This window comes from Poecilia formosa, unplaced genomic scaffold (genome assembly GCF_000485575.1).
Source record: "Poecilia formosa unplaced genomic scaffold, Poecilia_formosa-5.1.2 Scaffold365, whole genome shotgun sequence".
NCBI classification, from domain to species: domain Eukaryota; kingdom Metazoa; phylum Chordata; class Actinopteri; order Cyprinodontiformes; family Poeciliidae; genus Poecilia; species Poecilia formosa.
The window spans coordinates 558625-575917 of record NW_006800304.1 but is presented as its reverse complement, the minus strand read 5'-3'; the positions used below and the strand labels follow the sequence as shown (position 1 = coordinate 575917).

Genomic DNA, 17293 nt, shown 5'->3' with positions numbered 1-17293 from the left:
ATAAAACATGTTTTATGGTGAAATTAAACCCTTTTTTTCAGTTTGGATCTTTTAGATCTTTTAGAACACCGTTTAGGTGTCGTGACACCTAAACGGGTTTTCCTTGGACGGAGTCTTAAACCTTTACCAGAAAAACGCTTTCATTTCTGACTCTTGCGCATGTAATAATCATCTGAGAATGATTATTATAAGAGTGTTCACAGCTAAAGATGTTAACATTTGCCTCATAAAAATGCAAAAGCAACAGACTTATCGTTTGAAAAGCTTCCCGTTGGCACAGTCAACGGTTTTACAACTCTGTCCACGTCCTCCGTCCGCAGGACGCTGCCAAAGAACTGCCAGATGTTGCTGTTCTCAGCCACGTTTGAAGAGAGCGTTTGGAGCTTCGCGCAGCGCATCGTGCCCGAACCCAACATCATCAAGCTGAAGAGAGAGGAGGAGACTCTGGACACCATCAAGCAGTACTTTGTGCTCTGCAACAGCAGAGAGGAGAAGTTCCAAGCTCTCTGTAACATCTACGGAGCCATTACCATCGCTCAGGCCATGATCTTCTGCCATGTGAGCTCGTTTTCGCACACTCCCTGCATTAAAAACATCGTGCATATTTATTTATATTTTCCTCCGCTAAATTATTAAATCTTTCAGTTTAACGGAGTTTATTGGTTATAATTATGCTCTGAGAAACTTGGATGGTCATTTTTCCCATAATTCGCAGCACCTGAGGCTTGTTGTGTTTATTCTCTTTGCCAAGTGGCTATAGCAAGCTTATGTTTTTTTTTTTTGTTGTTCCTCTGTGCAATCCAGACGAGGAAAACTGCAGGTTGGCTTGCAGGGGAGCTGTCCAGAGAAGGCCACCAGGTGGCGCTGCTCAGTGGAGAAATGCAAGTAGAGCAAAGAGCTGCCGTCATAGACCGCTTCCGAGATGGAAAGGAGAAAGTCCTGGTGACTACAAATGTCTGTGCTCGAGGTAAAGATGATGAAGTGGAAAATAAAGGGAATATGAAGTACAGGCTTGGTCAAAAATGTGCAGCTCAAAGGATTCAAAGGATTAGACTGCTGCAGAATTTTGTCCTAAATTATAATAACCAGCTATGGCTTTTTGCATCAATCCTGGCTGTTTTTGAAAAGAGCCATTCCTGCCTAATGGGGCTAAAAGCTGCTTGAGACCCACTGTTATAAATCTGCAACTTATAGTCTCATCATGCATCGTAGTCGGATTTGATTTTCTTTCTTTTTTTTTTTTTATGCAGGCATTGACGTGGAGCAGGTTTCTGTGGTGATCAATTTCGACTTGCCAGTCGACAAAGACGGTTACCCTGACAACGAGACGTACCTGCACAGGATTGGGCGTACCGGCCGATTTGGGAAGAGGGGACTGGCCATCAACATGGTGGACAGCAAGATGAGCATGGACATCCTCAACAGGATCCAGGAGCATTTCAGTAAGTTCAGACAGCTTCACACTCCTTCACACACACACACACACACATCTGATCGGATGTCTGAACTGCTGTAATCTTTGCTTTCTTCCTCCTACAGATAAGAAAATTGAAAGACTAGATACAGATGATCTGGATGAAATTGAGAAAATTGCCAACTAAGCGGAGAAAGCGTCCCCACCCCCTCCTTACTCTCCAAGGACTCTACGCTTCTATGATATTTTAAGCTTTTATTTTTTATTTTAGCTGTCAGAGAAAAGAGCAGAACCACACCAACAGATCATATGTTTACATGTGGACATGTCTCCTTTCAGACAAGTGTTTTTTTTTTTTTTTTTTTTTTTTTGTAAATCTCTGGAGCATACCCCATTTCACTCTTTGTACACATTTTTTTTTTTAAAAAACAAAACCAAACAACAAAACAGAATAAAGTCTGTAACTTAAGTGCTGTGTATGGATCTTAATGCTCTAAACATTATCAAGTTATTTATTTGAAAACTTGTGAAATTTAAGAACTTTTTAGTGATTTATAGGAATATTCACAAGTTCCAAATTAAAAACAAAACAAAACGAAACAAGCATTTAAAAGTGCCACGAATGTTTTAATGTAAAAGAAACCGTAGCAGATGGTCGGTACAAAGGGTGAAGTTGGGTATGCTGCTCCAAGTGGTAGTTTGTTCAAATCATTTTGTTTGAGATGGTGAGGGTTAGGATCTAAGGGTCTATGCAAACTTATCAGCCTGATAGATATTCTCAAATGCTATCAATATGTATTCTCATAACACAAATTAATCCTGAAATAACCTCTTCTCTAGCATCAGGGTGTGTAGTCGGATGCCAAATCGGCTGCGTAGAATGATACTAACTCATAGGCATAAAGGTGCACCTTTGCTTAGCCACTAGTCATTCGTCAGCCATCAACACACCATTTGTGTCACTCTTGAAAGCCGGAACGGCCACTATCTGAACAGTCCAGGCAGCCATTCATCACAAGTCATCTTCTGTTTCTTCATCAGACTCATAAAATCTCATTTTAAGTCCCAAAACGTGACCTGCGAGGTCCGGTGTGAGTTGTTTTTCTTTCACGTCGTCGCTGTCCCATCCAACCAGTTCTAATCAGGGTCTCCAGCTCGGACCTCGGCGCAGTTCCCATTCTTCACCCAGACTGTGCCGTCAAAAGGATTGTGTTACAAAACAAATACGCAATGCCTTCCTCAAGTGCATTATATATACGCGTAGGATTTTGATATCGCTATTTTAAGACATTGGGCTTAAATATTCTGGCTAACACTTGAAATTTTGATATACGTACTGAATAATGGGGAGCCTTTAATTATGGGTGTGTGAACTACATTATCTTTTTGAAACCAAATGCTGAATTGAACTTGAGGATCTATGCTAACAATCAGACTCGCTGTGTTGCTTCGACATGGTTGCGTGCATAGAAAACGTGTACTTGTGTACATATTTAAGAAAATGTATAAGAACAAAAATGGGTGAAGTATTTAGGTTCGTCACTTCTAAGAAGTGCAATGAAACATTCCCGACGAGGTTTAATTTTCATATGAGACAGTGAGTCTACAGGACCTTGCAAAAACATATTCATGCCCCTGTCAACGTTTTCATTAAAACTGCAAACTTTAATGTCATTTATTTGAGTAGTATATGATGGGCTATAACTGTGAACAGGAAGCGACGAGGTGTGCCTTTCTAATTTCTACAATATGTTTGTGTTCATCCCCCCCCCGATTCAACACTTTGTAGAAACGCCAGTCTTTTTATGGTTAATGTTTGAAAACTTAATTGATATTTTTTTCCCCAGCTCAGTCAGATTTGGTGGAAAGCGTCTGTCACCATCAGTTTTCAAGCTTCGGCAGGCATTTTTCAGCCTCTCATGCGTTTTCTTGCATTTAATTCCTTCCTTCTATTTATTCTGACCAGCTTTCTTGTGGTGAACTTGAAACAGGACTTCTTTAGGATTTCTTTTTGCCGCTCTTTGTCGTTTCTGAGAGCCACTTGGTCACAAACTCACTATTTAATAGTCAGGCGACGTCTGCAGTCGACACGGGCGGGAGGGGTTGAATACGTATGCACGCTACACTTTGCAGAGTTTCTTTCTTTGAAAGGTTTTCGAAAACCAGGCACCATGAACCCTCGTCCTTCCACCTTTCAAATTTATGCTAGTTTATGTCGGTCTGTCGCCCAAAAGAATGCATTGGTGTTTGTCGTTGCAATGAGACGTGGCATATGAATCACTTTGCAAGGCACTGTAAATCAGTGTACCTTTGTATCAGTTTGATACAAAAAATAAAATAAAGTGTAATGTTAACACTGGAGCCTCAGAGCCAGTTGCCAGTCAGTGTGAACCTGCGACAAGCCTCAATCAGCAGCACAGAGAAGGTAACTGGTGGTAGTCTGGTTTTAATGGACTGTTAATGGACCTCAAAACTAGCTGAACAGATGCAGACAAATTAGGAGAAGCTAGGAAACAACGAGCATGAGAATACTCAACACTTTGTAGGTAAAAAAGATAAATAAATAAATAAAAGTGATGAATGCAGTTTTATTAGGACAACCGGATGTATACATCGAGTGTGTTTGTGTGTGTACTTTGTTGACCCGTAGTGTAATGCCTCTGTGTGAGAGCCATGGACACAGCAGCTTTTGCTAAAGGACACCACCCCCACCCTCACCTGACCTCCCCACTTGTAGTACAACCATGTTTTGATAATGTTATGAACCCAGTTCATAAATGTGTACATTAGCTAAACAGGCATTCAGCAAGTTGTGTCCGTAGCAGCCAATGATAGGTTCAAGGTGTGTGGTGTTGTGTAAGCGGAGCTGTGTTCATGGACACAGTTATGTATTGTTACATGTTGAATTAAATGAACATATAGAGGTTCACCTTGTTCTCCGTTGCTTATTTATGTCGGATTGGAAACTCTGGTTCTGGTTCTCGGATCATTTAGAAGCGATTCCTTAAGTACCACAATATTCAGAGACATTTTAAAAACAGGAATACCATAGATGTTGAACTTTAAAAAAAAAAAAAAAACTTTGTCAAAGAACGTCGCTGTATAATTGATGAGTTAATCTTGAAAAACAAGTTTTCCCCAAAAAATTAAAGACTATGCTTTTAGGTCATTTGAAGATGCCCAGACTATGTGATGATTTTGTAAGCTTCTCAATTCACAACGGTTGAGTTAAGCTGGAGGCAAACCAGTGTCACCATTATATGTTCAAACAATTATATGTAAGTACAATTGGCCCGGGTTTCATGTCCTAGAGACCAGAAGGACTCGACCTGGGAACCAAAGCACAAAACCCTCGAAAGAAGCTGACTGAACCTGGTAAGAGTGCTGATATCCAGCGAGAAATACATCGGACATGGGCTGAATAGATATAAAAAGAAACATTCCTAGTTATTTTATCATTTAGCAAGTAGAAATAATTCCGACAAACCTGCGCATTTTATTGCCTTGGAGACAAAATTTCCCCTGAGTGAAACTAAAGACGGCTAAAGTACCAAAGTTAAAAGCATAACCAATAACTCGAGATGGATGTTACTAAAAAACTTTATTATAGTCGCTATCGTAAAGAGTTTGCAAATATATCAAATATTTGTTTTTCAGGTAGCATGGTCATGTCTTTGGATCTTCAGTGGCATCAGGCTTTTGGGAGAACAGAAGGTCTGAGGAAATCAGAAACAAAGATTTAACCTGAGACAAGAATGAGAAATACAACAGCATAGAAAAAATAAAACCCTGTAAAATGTAACAGCTATATTTAAGATGAAGATGACAAAACCAGTTATGTAGTCCCATAGTGTAAACTCTTTGAAGTCATTATTGCTCCCTCTGATTTATCCAGAATGATAAAATATGTTTAATAACACATTTATAAGACAATATAAGCTTAAACTGTTAACATTTATGAAGAAAGAGGGAGGAACACATTTCAGCTATACATTTTTTGTACTGTAAATTTAACACAGAGCTATACAGGCCAATTTCAGACAAAAAAAAAAAAACTAAAAAAACAAGCAATTTTAAAATGAATAAAAGATCAAGTCATTGTCTGATAAAAGCAAACGCGCATTACAAAATGCGGCTACATCCAGCTCTGATAAACAATGCAGTACAACTGTTGTTCATATCAACTATGAGCGTCTTCATGTTACTTAAATTTTCTGCACATACTTCATGAAAACCTAACAGGAAAACTGGTATAACTTGACATTTTTAAAAATGTGGCACTAGGGACCATTTTTATTGCATAAATGGTGGAACGTGTGAGCTTAGCAGTCGAGGGGGAGATGTCCGTTTTAGATATAAGCCAAACATTATTTCCGTAAAAACTAAATTGAACTAATCTTACCAAAAAGGTACAAATAAATAAATAAATAAGCAATTGAAGAATCTACATGGAGTGTAATGTCTTTGGACCTACATATCGTTTATTTGATGGAAGAATGGTGGAGTAACTAGTCTTCATACAGCAAAGGATGATGGTAAAATTATTCCCTGTTCATTTGTGTTGGGAAACAAAAGGTTTAGAAAAGTGTTAGGTGTTTTAGAAATAATATGGAAGTTACACACAAGAAACAAGAGCGCAGTAACGTCCTCAATGTGTTATATTTCAATTAGCCGTCAGAGAGAACAGACTCTCAATGGCTTTAGATTACATAACAGACTTGCTGTATACACTAAAGACAAGAGATATTACATATGACTACAGATTCAGAGTGATTCTCACTCACCCGATTCTTTGTAATCTACACTTTTAAGGAAGAGGCCATAAGCTGGAGCCGCCACATCGTGAGGGAAGGCCAGAGTGTCCCGCGCATCCAAGATCTGTTTGACCTGGGACACGGACAGCCGTCCCTGGCCTGCAGCCACCAGGACTCCAGTCATCCTCCTCACCTGGATCACAACGACCACGGCTTCACTCTCAGGTTCACGCCAATCATTCACTGCAGATATGTGATCGTGTCGGTTTTGATGCGACTCAGCTGTCACCAGCAGAGGGCGCCACTCACAATGAATTGGAGCAAAATCAGACGAAGAGCGCACATTAACATAGGCATTTGAAAGAGATTAAAGCAACAAACCTGCTTATAGAGAAAAGATTGACTTTTAAAGGTCAGCTCCCAGAATTGTAGCCGCCTGTGAAAAATAAAGTAGCGTTAGCAGCAATACATATATACGCATAAAAGCAGGTTTTAACAAAAGTCTGTACTTAACCTGAATGACTGATTTAACAAAAACGATTTTTAGGTCTCATTTTTTTTATGTTAGGACAGATGTAATTATTCTAACAACCATGAGAGATGAGCAGGAAGACAGGGAAACTAAAAAAAGAAAAAGGTAAAAATAACCCACGTCAGACAATTCAGACGCGACCCGCGTCTGCGTGGATGAGGCTCATTTGACATTCACCCAGACATCAGACACAATTCAGGAGTCTATTGTTGCGTGGATTTGTTTAAATGTCACGTCACAAATATGCCAGAAAACCACAGAATTATGACCGACGGCAAGCAAACTCCTTTTCTGCATTAAAAATCAGAGCAGCCTTTCTACTCCTTTTTTTGTTTTATTTTGTTTTTGGTAAAGAAAGATACAAATAAACGACGAGACATGCGGGAGGAATTGGGTCAACTGCAAATGTGACTCGCAACTTGCTGCCTGACTGAATTTGACATATAATAAATATAGACCAAGGTTCATTTAACAGGGCTGAAAGCAGTGTGTGCTAGACATCATTCTTACACATATATTTAAACCAAAGTTACCAAAAATAAAAACAAATAAATAAAAGTTAAGAGAAGATTGGTATTTTTCTATTTAAGCTGGAAATGGACATCTATTGTGACATAAGCAGATGAATGTGGGAAAAGTTGCGAAACGACAAGGAAATCCAAGCCTTTCTGAATTGCTGTTTTTGACCCAAATGACTGCAAAGGGTACCAGGAACACTAATTAGAAAACTAAAGATATAAAACAACATTCATGCTGGAAGGACGACACATATATCTTGGAAATATTAAGGTAATATTGAGCTGCCGTTGATTTCTTTTAAATAATGATTGTGTGAAAAGTGGCTCTAACAACACAGACAAGCTATTTTCTAAACATCTATCATCATTGTGGTAGCATGAACATATTGACCCATAAATTGCAATTGAGACTTTTACAAAAATTACAAGCAAAATATATAGCTTTAAATATATAGCTTTTAATATATAGCTTTATTGCTTTCATAAAAAAAAAAGAAAAGCAACACGTATCCCTACTGCTGATCAAATACAGTTAATTTGGTGCACATATTTAAAGTTATAATAACTATTTATAATGTAGATTCAGTAATACTTTTCTAGGACTTACTGTGCAGAATAATCCTGCTCCTGTCACAAATATGCCAGAGTAAAGTATAGAGCATACTTTATAGAGTAAAGTATAAAGAGCTGGTTAATTAGTCAGGCTGTCTGCTCTGGTAGCCAGGCTACAGTCAGCTGCTTTGCAGACATGCACGTAGTGGCTCTACAACTGTCATTTTAAAACAACATTGTCTCAATCAGAATGATTGGTGCCACCACAAACATACCTGTTCAGATTTTGTGCAAGTGGAAGGAAACCCACAGAGTCAAATTAGTCTTTCTTGTGAGCACAGGAAAACTGTAGAAGATTTTTTCATCCAGCTGACTGGCAGTTTGCAGCAACACTTTAGTGTTTACATGTTAAATAAGCAGTGCTCTGAAGAAGTATTTACATCCCTACAGATTTGTTTGTGCTTTTTTGTCACATTATAACATTTTCACATCAAACAAATTTTAATATTGAAATATTAATATTTATTTTAATTTATACAGAAAAAAAATTATATGAGGAAAATTAAGTCTCAACATGGAAACCTTTGGGAAAAATGTAAATGGTCTGTTGGAGTTTGGCTCGTAGATGCAGATTTTAATTTTGGCAGCCTCTCGTTTAGTGGGACGCTTAAGTTATTATTATTATTATTATTATTATTATTTTTAAACTTTCGTTTCATATGACAATGGAAGATTACAATTAATAATCCTTACAATCTGCTCACTTTTATTAGTTAGAAGGCTGAATAATTTCTCAGTCAGTGCAACACAAGCCTCAGACAACCTTACCCTGTCAGTGAAAACAGACTAAATGGAGAGAGGTTTACTTGTAAAATAAAATTAGATTAACCCCTAGAACCCGACGGACCCACCGGTGGGTCCAGCTGCCACGACCTCGGCTCGCTCTGTAAACAAAGGCTCCACGTGCCTTTAAATTTTTTTTTATTTTTTATTATCCGCTAAAAGAGGCTTTGATCTTTCAAAAACTATTCCGCATAAAGGTTTTGCCCAAAATGTTAAGTTTAAATTTATTTATACCCCCTGAGGGTATAAGAGGTTAACTTAATTAAAAAACAAGAACAAAAAACACCACCTTATGTTTAACCATCTACAACCAGGCCATTCATTCTCACTGCCCTCTTTTAGGATGAAACGTTGAGGCCAACCTTTGACATTTCTTAATAATTTATCACTTAGTTTCGTTTTATTTCATTACAGTTACTTAGAACAGTGACGGTCATAAAAAATGAACACTTAACTCGAATGCAAGCTTTCTAGACCGGTGTTGCCCCACATCAACCCAAAACTATAAAATATGCAAAAGACTTTAAATTACCAGAAATGCAAACATGCAGGCTTGACTGGAAGACGTGCCATGGACCTTTAACCCTGGAGGTCACTTCATGCTGGTGCGCCACGCGTGTTGGGGGTTAGGGCATAAGAAATTACATTTATTCTAAGAAGCGCTAACCTACTTCTGTAACGTGCGCCATATTTTCAGGATTAATAATTAATACTCATGGAAGTGTTATCTAGCGTACAGAGCGTCCCCCCCACCCCCCTCTGTGGAAATGTAATTTCCCACAGCCCACATGGCCCTCCCCATCTCTGCCATGGATTATACTGAATCCTCATTGTCTAAAGTACATGAACCTGCTTAATACATAATCACACGCAGCTCCTTAATTAACACAAACAACATCTATACCTGCCTGATCTAACAGCGGGGAACAGCAGCTGTTTAAAAAGGCATTAAATAATATACGGAGCGCAGCTGGAAAGTCGAGACAAAGGGAGCTTCCAGTTATTAGCAGCTCAGCTAACAGTGTGGAGATCCAGGCATTTGAGGCTGGAATGCCTCTTTGGCATCACCCTAATTTTTAGCACCCTCCACAGATTCTCTATCAGAATCAAGCTGGGACTTTGATTGCAATCTTTTTCAGAAAACATTTTTTTTTTTACCAGGAAATCATACAGTGTAAATATTCTTACTGAATATTGTGAGAAGTGAGTGAGAAGCAAAAATGCTCAGGCTTTTACAAAGAGCTCTCATATGCATATTTATATAAGAGGTCCTGTACGTATATTAAAATTCAAAAGTGAAGTCCATCAACAGAAGAATTATATATTGACATGCTAAAGCTGAGCTGGGCACAACTTCTTGTTTTCCTGTCCACAGTCCCACCTGTGAAAATGTGAATGTGCGAAGGAGCTTCCAGGCTGTATGGTAACCACATCCACCGTCTTCACGGGATTTTTAAAAGGCAAGTCAGAGTTCACTGCCCTGAAGCTGCTGAAATCGTGAGTCCCAACCAGCAGTGCGGCAGCCTCATGCATGGCATCTATATCCAGCTCTCTGAAACAGACAAAACATTGGATTTTAAACACACAAATGACGCGACTCCCTGCAGGCCAGTTTCCCCAAAAATCAGCCCTTTTCTGTTCTTATTGGGATTCCTTCATGCTGACCTGAAAGTGACTCGTCTAAACAGTTAGGTCAGAATGAAGAGTTCACGCCAAGTAAGATGTATTTCTAGGCCTCCTTGTTCCAATTTCCCATGAACTTATGTAATATTAACATTCTGAGGAACAAGGCCACGTGAGAGAGCAGAGGCATGTCGACGAGTGGCTCATTTCGAGCAGGGAGTGAGGAAGGGATCACGGCTCGGACTCTCCGCAGCTTTTAACGTCACCGTGTAAATATGAGCTGACAAAGACGGGGATGGATGCAGCGAGGAGTGACTGAGCCATTAAAATCCTTAATGCAATCATTGAAAGCCTCTGCCTTACAAAGAAATCTTAATTAATGACTCAATAAAGGAAAGAGTTTGGTACCAAAGAGTGAAGATATAGGATTACCTTTGGTTGCAGAATAATGTCCTGATATCTGATTGATTCCAATAATTACAAGCAGGAGAAGGTGCCACCCCCATACCATCACACTTCCACCGCCAAAATCCATTTGCAAAGAGGATTTGGAAAGTTCCTCTTTGCTGTGATTTACATTCTCAACTCTGCTACTTAATGCACAATGCATTTAAATACAAGAGAAGAAAGCTGGGCCTGTGTGCTTTCAGATTTATTGTCGAAAAGCTTTGTCAACATCAGAAGAAGCAAATAAAAAAAAAGACAAAAACAGAAATCTGTACTTGCAAGAAAAACCCCCCATTGATCAATCATCAAGAAAGTTTGAGAAATACACAGTAAATAAAAATAAGCTGCATTCATTTCTGCTGAAAACCAGCTTGATGAAGTAAAGAACTAAAGCAATCTATCAGATATTTCTTGCAGTGGAAAAGCGGGTGTGATGACGCGGGAGAGGAGCGGCAGATCAAAGAGAAAACGAAGAGACGCTGCTGAGGCAGAGATGCTCAGGGGCAGAAAGACGAGATAAAGGCTGAACACGAGAGAGGGATAAAGGAGCAGATGGCGGAGAGAGAAATTAGGGAAAAGGAGAATGAGAAGAGATTGAGGAACAAGTGAGGGATGGAGAAAAGAAGAAAAAATGGAAAGGGAGTGAAAAAAAAAAGGAAACCTGGCTAAAATGCGTGGGTGTTGTTCAGTGTGTATAAGCCCGCAGCTTATCTTGCCCTACTTTTCCCTTAAAAAAAAAAAAAAGAGTGAAATGAGAAGAGCAGACAAAATGTTCAAACATACACTTTTTAAAACATTTTTCCTTCATGCTCCCTCGATGTAGTCAGAGCCAGAAGAGCATTGCCAATGCTTCAAAGCCCTAAACATTTTATCTCTTTGTACAAGCTGTCCCTCCTCTCTCCCTCTGCCTCCTTCTTGTTTGCTTTTGGTGCGTCAGCTTACATAAAACCTTCTCGCAGTCCCTAATTTGTAGCTCCACCATTCCCAATTGGGGATTATTCATGCAATTAACATCCAGTTATTCTCTGGGAGCTCTGAGCTTACTGTGAACAAAATCATAGTCCGAGCTTTATTTCTCATGATGCAGCACAGGAACGGGAAAATACGTTGCGCAAATAATAGGGAGAGAGGGGGGGAAACAGCAAGCAAACAGTGATGGGATCACTCACGTGTTGCGGAGACCCCAGCACAGATTCCAGTCTGTGAGCGGGAGCAGAGTGTGGTGGGTGACGCCCAGCGCTACTCGGTAGACGTACGTCCGAGACTGAGCACGATAACGGGCATGGAAGTCGTCAGGGACGCGGTAAGCATGGGTGACCCTTCAAAAACAAAAGATCAGTATTGAGGCTGAAAAGATGGGAACGGCATGTCCATTAATTCAATCTGAACAATGTTTTTCTTTACCCATTTCCATTCTCCTAGTAATAATGATTCAAGCTAATTTCAATTTCAAAGTCTATAAAATCGGATTATGTAACAACTATCAAAATGTTGGGTTTTTTTTCTTGGTATCCCTGAGCTTATTCATTTACATCAGAAGCAGTTCTCTCACCGTGTGTGAGAGAACTGCTGTAAAACCAGTCGTTATTATCATAAAACCAATACAAAATGATTCCAGGGTTGATATTTGGTGTTTTTATATCCTGCATTAGTGATTATCCTGGTCATTAACTCAAACAACAGTTTCTATGTGAACTCAAGAAAGAAATTCGACCTTTACCTCAGCTCTGGTATTTCTAAATCCAGTATGTTCCTCAACTCAAAAAGGATAAATGGAGCATCTTGTGAGCTGTATTCTTCCTGTACAGCCTTCCTGTTATCTGCAAAAACGTAATGCTCTCTCTTGCTTTCTCACAGCCAAGTCTTGTGTGGTAAAAAATATTGTTTCTTTCTAAATGGCTTCTTTGATTTAAGTGCTTCCTCTTGACTTGTTTTTGAAACATGTGGTAGCTCTTGGTATGCCGTGTTCCCTGATTGGTAAAGTTTTGTTTTTTTGAGTTTTCCTGGTCACCACCGGTTGAGAGCTAATCAGTTATGCACTCATTCAACACCAAACAGACATTCAAACAGGCTGCTGCCTATTTCCAGCAGTCATTGGGTAAGAGACGTGGTTCATCCTAGACAAGTAGCCAGCCAATCACTGGGCTACACAGAGACAACAGGCCAATCAAATACGCACATTTATGCCTAAGAGCGATTCAGAAAGACCAAGGAACCCGACAGTCATGTTTCTAGACTGTGGGAGGAAGTCAAAGGACCGGGAGCGAAAGGCAGAACATGCAAACGCCATGCAGGAAGATCCAGGCCAGGATTTAAAACCAGGACTTTCTTGCTGCCAGGCAACAGTGCGACCAACTGTGTCACTATGCAACCATGTAAAGTAATAACTGAGTAAAAAGCAGGTTATGGTCATGGACATATACTTTGATGGATTATCTCGTCGTCCCTTGATGTCCTGATGGTTTATTTAAAAATGTTTCTAATACTTAATCAGTGGATTAAAACAAAACCTGATGTGCGTTTGAGCTACAGAAAGTAAAACCAGGAATACATATCGACCACGAAAAAGGTCTGATGGGTGCATCGCACATACATTTAGTAGAGTTCACCACTACTAGCGCTAAAGTGACAGAGTATTCTACAGGGTTAAACGGTGAACTTGATAAAGGGCTACAGCAGACTGTAGCACCATGAGAGTGACTGAATGTGACACATCAATACCCTTACAGTTTGTTCACACAGATTTGTGTCTGCAGTGCAGTCAGTTTGATGGTGAACATGTTTAGTGAGGGCTAGACGATGTGGGAGACATGTATTTAAGCATGCTCAAGCACACAAAGGTATGACAACAATGACAATCAGAAATTCACGCTTGTGTATGTGCTTGTGTATGCGTGTATGCTGGAAAACTAGGTTATGCTACCAGGGGAGGAGACTGAGTGTGACACACAGCAGATAAAACCCTTGTGTATGCCTCTGCCGGCACCTCCGATGTGAAGTGACGGTTTTCGCCCCCACCACACACCCACATCAAATTTTCATACACGGTGTACAAAAGGTGGCTGCACAAATTTTGAGGAAAAATGGGACATTGTTTGTTGTGGCACCAGCCCATCTACGAGTAAACAGCCACTAACCCGGGCCTTAACGCAGACCATTCCGTGAGGACATTTTCTCTTTTACAGTGTGCAGTCTATGTTTAATTCTCATCTTGGCTCTGCATCCCTGGAGGCGGCAGACCAGAGCTGTGAGCCAGCGCTGTTGTGGAAGATGTCTTTATTTCGGTTACAAGCTCCCTCTGCTGCAAAAACGGGTAGTGATGGTGATGAGAGACTTTATTCAGGCTTATTTCTAATGTGACGCAAAACAAAAACATACATGATGGCGATTTAGTCATACATCTATGGAAACAAGAGCATGTTTATACTCTATACTCCCATTAAGCCAGATGAAAGCATCCTTGTGAGTGTGTGGAAGTGTATGCACTGCGCAGCACTAACAGCGGAGCTGGGATAATCCTTTCCAACCTTTTCTCTACAGGTTTAAGGATTAGCAGTATGCAGGGAGCTTCCCTTCCTTCAACACTTCTCTGTGTGTTTGCCAGTTTGGGTTTCACACCATCTGTCCTCACAGGTCTGACACTTCAAGACCCTCTCTCCTTGTTAATATCTAATCATGCATAACTGTAGTGTGTCTTTCGTGAGCACTTAAAAGATCTGAATAGTGCAGAGATCCCTAATGAAGAGATCAAGATGAGGAAACTGGGAGAATCACAATGGGGAAAAATATTTTATTGTTTATTAATAACACTAACATTTCAACAAGACAAAAACCTGAAATGTACAGCCAGAGCTACAACTTGGATAGAAGCATATGTGCGTGTCAGAATGGGCCAATCAACGTCCACACCTGAATCCGTGGCAAAACTTAAAAATGTATTTTCACAGATGCTCTAGAGATCCAGTCTGACTGACACTGAGCTAGTTTGCAAACTGGAATGTGCAACATTTTCAGTCTAGACGTGCAAAGCTAGTAGAGATACAGATATACCGTCAAAAGACTTGCACCAGTAGCAGCAGGAAAAAGTATTTCTACACAGTATTGACTTAGGTTGGCTAAATACAAAGGCAAGCCACACTTTTCAGATAAACTATTTGGAAAATCATGCATCATTTTCAGTCTGCTGCACAGCAGTGCAGTTGCATTGCAGCAAGAAGGTCCTGGGCTCTTTCTGTACAGGGTTTCCATGTTCTCTGTGCATCCATGGGTTCTCTCTGGGTACTCCAGCTTGCTACAATAGTACACAAACATGATTTGTAGGTTAACTTGTCTCTCTAAGTTGCCCTAAGAAGTGTGTTTATTCATAGTTGTTTGTCCTGTGTGTCTTTGTGTTGCCCAGTGACAATTACTGCAGATGCTAAACTCTTTAATTATGTTATTTTGATGAAAACATGTTCTCAAGAAAAAACATTCACTTTTCTCTACCATAAATTTGGCTCAGTTACAAATAATTATTGCGAACCACTCTTATTTTGCGCTTTGTTAGTTTCAACATATGCTTTGAACAAGCTGGAGAACTGATGAGGGTTTGCAAACTGCTTTCTTTTATGAATAAAAATGAACTGTCAAGATGAGCAACAAAGGTTACAGACAGTAGTGGAGCAAAAGAAAATGGAAAGACAAAGAAGAAAAATCTGCCTGAGAAATAGGTAAAAGGTTTCCAAAAATCAATAAATGAAAACAAAACTTCTTCAAGGAAGATTTATTATACAAGCTTATGTAATGATATTCGTGTACCAAGAGCAATGCATGCTTTTTAGAAAATGTTCCCTGTGATATAAACAGGAATGTTAAATAAAATGACAAAGAAAATCTAGTAATTAAAGAAAAGAGTGGCAGAACACTTGCACACATCTCAGAAATGTCCCATTTAACACCTCCGGTGTTGAATGGTTTTCAGGTCATAGCTCACTCATCCCATTTGATTTTGAATTTATTGTTTGTCACTGTACATATGTACGATGAGGAGCTTTAACATGAAGCTTGACTCACCTGATTTGCTGTTCCTTGAGGTTAAAATTGAGAGCTTCAACCAGAACGTCTGCAGTGAAAGGAGGCTTGTCGTTTTTGCGCTGCAGGTCAAAGTGAGCTGAGTTCGAGAGGGCGTGGACACCTGCATCTGTCCTGCTGGACACCGACAGAGACACTGGGTTGACTGGTTTCAGTCTCTTAATAGCTTCCTGCACAAAGACAGGAAAAAATGCAAAGCTTTAAGTTCATGCAAAATGTAGAAAAAGCCTTGAAAAAGTGTGGAGGGCTCTTAAGATTATTTTAAAAGATTCCAAATCTAGATTATATGCTAGCAGGTGATTCTCACAGTGTAAGAATCTATTTGCAAAAATAAAAAAATAACATATGAAACTATCTAAATGTTTTTAAAACAGAAAAGCAACAGTTTCCATTCTAATAATTTTTATTTGTTCTAGTTATGACAACTGGAATGCTTAGCAGGTTGCAGAAACTGTTTTTATACATACATACATACATACATACGTACATATATATATATATATATATATATATATATACACACACACACGCACACACACACATATCACCATTCTCAACTATAAATTAAGCACTCCTTGTGTTTATTCTCTGCTTTGTGCTGTTTTTTTGTTTGTTTGTTTTTTGTATACAGCACATATCATATTGTTGTAAAGTGCTTTACAAATAAAACTGCATGGTGGAGTATAAATAAGTAAAACTTGCCTCCAAGTGTTCCTGGACCCCTGACTGACCCAGCTGTTGTGGAGGTACTTTTACTACTCCCCTGTAAAAATGTAAAGAAGTAATAAATAAATGATTGCAATTATAATGTAACCCTTCCGCCGCACACTGACCTGTATTTTGTCCCAATGTACTGAAAAAAGATGAGGTAACGTGCCCAGTTGTGCATTGTGTTATCGGAAATCTTCGTTCACAAGTTACCACTTGATAGGAAAACTACAAAGATGCGATAAAAACCCATTTCACGTTCATGGTTACAGCAAGAACGTAAGCGCTGACTTTCACTGTCCTCTTGTATGGAGCACATGCGGTAACAGAAATCAGTTAGAGAACCGTATTTGTAGTCCGGAAGTACAGTAGAAATGTCGCTTACAGTCAATAATACCCAGCTCTCCTTCTCTTTTAGTAAATCAAAATAGAAGAGCAAGTTTGAGTGTATTTACAGTACATAGTCTTCTTAACATAAAAGGCAAAAACGCTTCGTGTCACATGAACACTGTAGCAATTAGCGTGGCGGGTAACATTTAAAGATTTGGTATTAGCATTTCAGCACATGCGACAAAAAAAACAACTGCTAATTTAAATATAAACTGTAGACAAACCCTCTTCCTTCCTAAACAAGCATGAAGTCATTTCTTGTTAAATAAAGGCAAGCGCGTCTGGTCGCTTATTGATGACGTCACATTGAATGGGGGGTGGGGGGAGGTGTCAGCTGCAAGCCAACCTTCATTGAAAGCAATGAACCCAGAGAGCATAGATGTCGGAGATATGTCATTGCAAGTGAGCAAGAGAAAGTCACCAACCTCCAATTGAAACTGAA

General features: G+C 39.5%; 2 protein-coding genes across 4 annotated transcripts in view; one reads left to right on the top strand and one right to left on the bottom strand.

The window, feature by feature from the left end:
• The window catches only part of ddx19b (DEAD-box helicase 19b), an 8683-nt gene extending 4343 nt beyond the window's left edge, over window positions 1–4340 (top strand). The window contains exons 9-12 of the mRNA XM_007574967.2: window positions 321–558; window positions 805–967; window positions 1251–1442; window positions 1540–4340. Coding sequence (XP_007575029.1) covers window positions 321–558; window positions 805–967; window positions 1251–1442; window positions 1540–1601 — 655 coding nt within the window. The 3' untranslated portion in view covers window positions 1602–4340. The remainder of the gene's footprint in view (window positions 1–320; window positions 559–804; window positions 968–1250; window positions 1443–1539) is intronic.
• Window positions 4341–4996: 656 nt separating this feature from the next.
• The window catches only part of pusl1 (pseudouridine synthase like 1), a 13201-nt gene continuing 904 nt past the window's right edge, over window positions 4997–17293 (bottom strand). Inside the window, exons 1-8 of one of the 3 annotated variants that reach the window (XM_007574964.2) lie at window positions 16587–17161; window positions 16456–16516; window positions 15736–15923; window positions 11853–12002; window positions 9995–10165; window positions 6550–6604; window positions 6199–6361; window positions 4997–5130 (exon numbers count right to left, since the gene is read on the bottom strand). In XM_007574964.2, coding sequence (XP_007575026.1) covers window positions 5081–5130; window positions 6199–6361; window positions 6550–6604; window positions 9995–10165; window positions 11853–12002; window positions 15736–15923; window positions 16456–16516; window positions 16587–16642 — 894 coding nt within the window. In that variant the 5' untranslated portion in view covers window positions 16643–17161 and the 3' untranslated portion in view covers window positions 4997–5080. Of the gene's footprint in view, window positions 5131–6198; window positions 6362–6549; window positions 6605–9994; window positions 10166–11852; window positions 12003–15735; window positions 15924–16455; window positions 16517–16586; window positions 17163–17293 lie in introns of those variants that run through there. The other 2 variants (XM_016662268.1, XM_007574966.2) reach the window with 2 other exon arrangements.